Source organism: Protobothrops mucrosquamatus, unplaced genomic scaffold, assembly GCF_001527695.2.
Source record: "Protobothrops mucrosquamatus isolate PMUCROS unplaced genomic scaffold, P.Mucros_1.0 scaffold1667, whole genome shotgun sequence".
In the NCBI taxonomy this organism is placed as follows: domain Eukaryota; kingdom Metazoa; phylum Chordata; class Lepidosauria; order Squamata; family Viperidae; genus Protobothrops; species Protobothrops mucrosquamatus.
In genome coordinates, this window is record NW_015387824.1 from 32950 (window position 1) to 35435 (window position 2486).

General features: G+C 35.9%; 1 protein-coding gene across 1 annotated transcript in view; it reads left to right on the top strand.

The window, feature by feature from the left end:
• LOC107293594 (tyrosine-protein phosphatase non-receptor type 13) overlaps positions 1-2486 on the top strand; it is a gene marked incomplete at both ends in the record, with an annotated part of 34738 nt that extends 32252 nt beyond the window's left edge. The window contains 2 exon segments of the mRNA XM_015822750.1: positions 879-941; positions 1965-2486. Of these exon segments, the coding sequence (XP_015678236.1) occupies positions 879-941; positions 1965-2033 (132 nt within the window).

The following is a 2486-nucleotide window of genomic DNA, read 5'->3' on the forward strand; positions in this document are numbered from 1 at the left end:
TAATAATAATAATAATAATAATAATAATAATATAGATCTGGCTCATTTCACTGTATTCGGTTTTTAATATCACCATTGGCCGCATGGTACAGTTTCAATATATTCTCCAAGACAGTCCCAAAGGTGCTTTTTCAAAAGGCAATTAGACTTTGTTTTTCCTTGAAGATGTTTCGCTTCTCATCCAAGAAGCTTCTTCAGAATGGAAGAAGCTTCTTGAATGAGAAATGAAACCTCTTCAAGGAAAAGCATAGTCTAGTTGCCTTTTGAAAAAAAACACCTTTGGGAGACAATCATGACCTGGATGACTGAGGAATCTCCGTACACAATAATCCATGAGAGTTTTTTCAGAAATTTCTGATTTTATTAATATAAGCTCCTTTTCTTCTGAGTCAGATTCCTTGTCCCAACATTGGAGTAATAGGAAAATCAGAATGCAGATTTTAAAAGATATGAATATTCATAGCTTGATCATGAACCGTCAGAAGGTGGTACCAAATGCAGACAAAGTTATTGCAACCAGGATGTCTCGCATCTGTTCAGATGCAAACAACAAAGCAAACAGAGGGTGTGTTGGACATTCACCACAGAGACCTTTCAGGAAGATGTTTTTCCTGTCCTCCTGCCAATACATCTCAACAGTCATCATTTATCAGCATTTTCTTGCAAGCTCATTAGAAGAAAAGGCTGAGGGGAAAGATTCTGGGAGAAAAGGGGGAAAAATATGTGGAAAAGAATTAAGATCCACCTGCCCTGTCTCCTCTCCTCTTTGTGAAGTCACATTTGGTGCTGAGCATCAATTCTAAACTTTGGGAGGGACAAATTCCATAAGAATTTCACAATGTGCAATTTAGATTGGGTGTCTTTTTTTTTCTTCACAGTTTGATATCTCCGAAGTGGTGCGGCTGATGCGTTTGCAAAGGCATGGCATGGTACAAACGGAGGTATGTTTATCCTGAATTGGAACACGTAGTCCTGCTTCCCAGGTTTTTCTTTAACGTAATTTTTCTAGTTTTTTAACGTGCCCCAACAAGACTCCTGGGAAATGAAAGCAAAAGAGAAAATGGAAAGTGCTTTTATTTTATTGGATTTCTGTATTTCTTAGTAGCTGAGACTCTCTGGATAGTTTTATAGATTTTATAATCATGGAAAATAAGAATAAAACAAATCATGGACCAAAAGCTTACATAATGAGGGCTGTTAGAAGATAAGCCAACATAAAACCAAACTGCAGTTCAGAGATCCATAAAATGCTGACTTTTTAAAAACAGGAGGTCAGAAAATATATCTTCATATTATGTTGTAAAACAAGTAATAGTGGAGCAAGAGGAACAATTGGAAAATAGAGCTGTACAAAACATAGTTGATTCTGCTTCAGCTTTTCAAAGCAGCCATGTCTGCATTACAGAAGATGTAGCTGCTTTAACCCGCTTTACAAAGCACTTTTTTTTCAAATATTCTGAATCATTTCAAAATAATTATTTATACATTATATTTAGAAACTACCCAGAGTCGCTCGATAAGGAAAATGGGCAGTTTCTAAACAAACAAATAAACAAACAAACAAATACTTATATTCAGCTTCTTGCAGAAGGAAATGCATGGAAATTCTGAAATGAAAGATAAAAACTAAGTGGTGGAAAGGAACTTTCAGCTCTGCAATTTTCTTATACTTCCTTCCCTGTGATGTTTTTTTTACAACGTTCCTGGGAGTGTACAGCTTTGTGAGATTGGAAACTTGAAGTGAGAAATGCCTTGCGCTATTGCAGCCAAGAGATTTTATATATTGGCTACCCATACATTTTGCAGCCTCCCATGAAATACATCCAAAAGATGCAATCCATCTTTTGCTGAGGGCGAAAAAATGTTGTGTAAAGGAAGGGTGGGAATCCGTCAAGCAGAATTTTCTCTGTCACAGCCAAAATGTGTCTTCTGTGAGAATATGCAATAATTCATTCCTTTTACAGGACCAATACATTTTCTGCTATCAAGTTATCTTGTATGTCCTAAAGCGTCTTCAAGCAGAAGAACAGTAAAGAAACAGCTAAAATATTGTGCCAAGTATGCATTTAAAAATACGCCCTCGGATACTTTGGGTGTGTTTACATTACAGATTGAAGCTGGTTTAACATTTCCATGGGAGATGTAGATGTAGATCAACGAAAGAGAAAAAGAATTGTGATTGACAAATGCTTGCACACACTTTCTTCAAAACTGCAATTCTCAAGATTCTTTGACAGTGGACTATAAACAGCTTTTGCAAATATTATTCCAGTTCCAGTCTCAATTAAGCATCAGGTACCACTAGCAGGCCTCTTTCCTTTACATAGGCGTGGGCACTTAAGCATCATTTATATACATTTATATTTAATTGTGCTGCATTTTTGCAGCTTTTTCAAATCATTGAAAGTAATTGACATGTTAAAAACATTTTTTTTAACATTTATTCATGCTTCTCGCAGATTATTTTCCAGTTACTTATATAACGC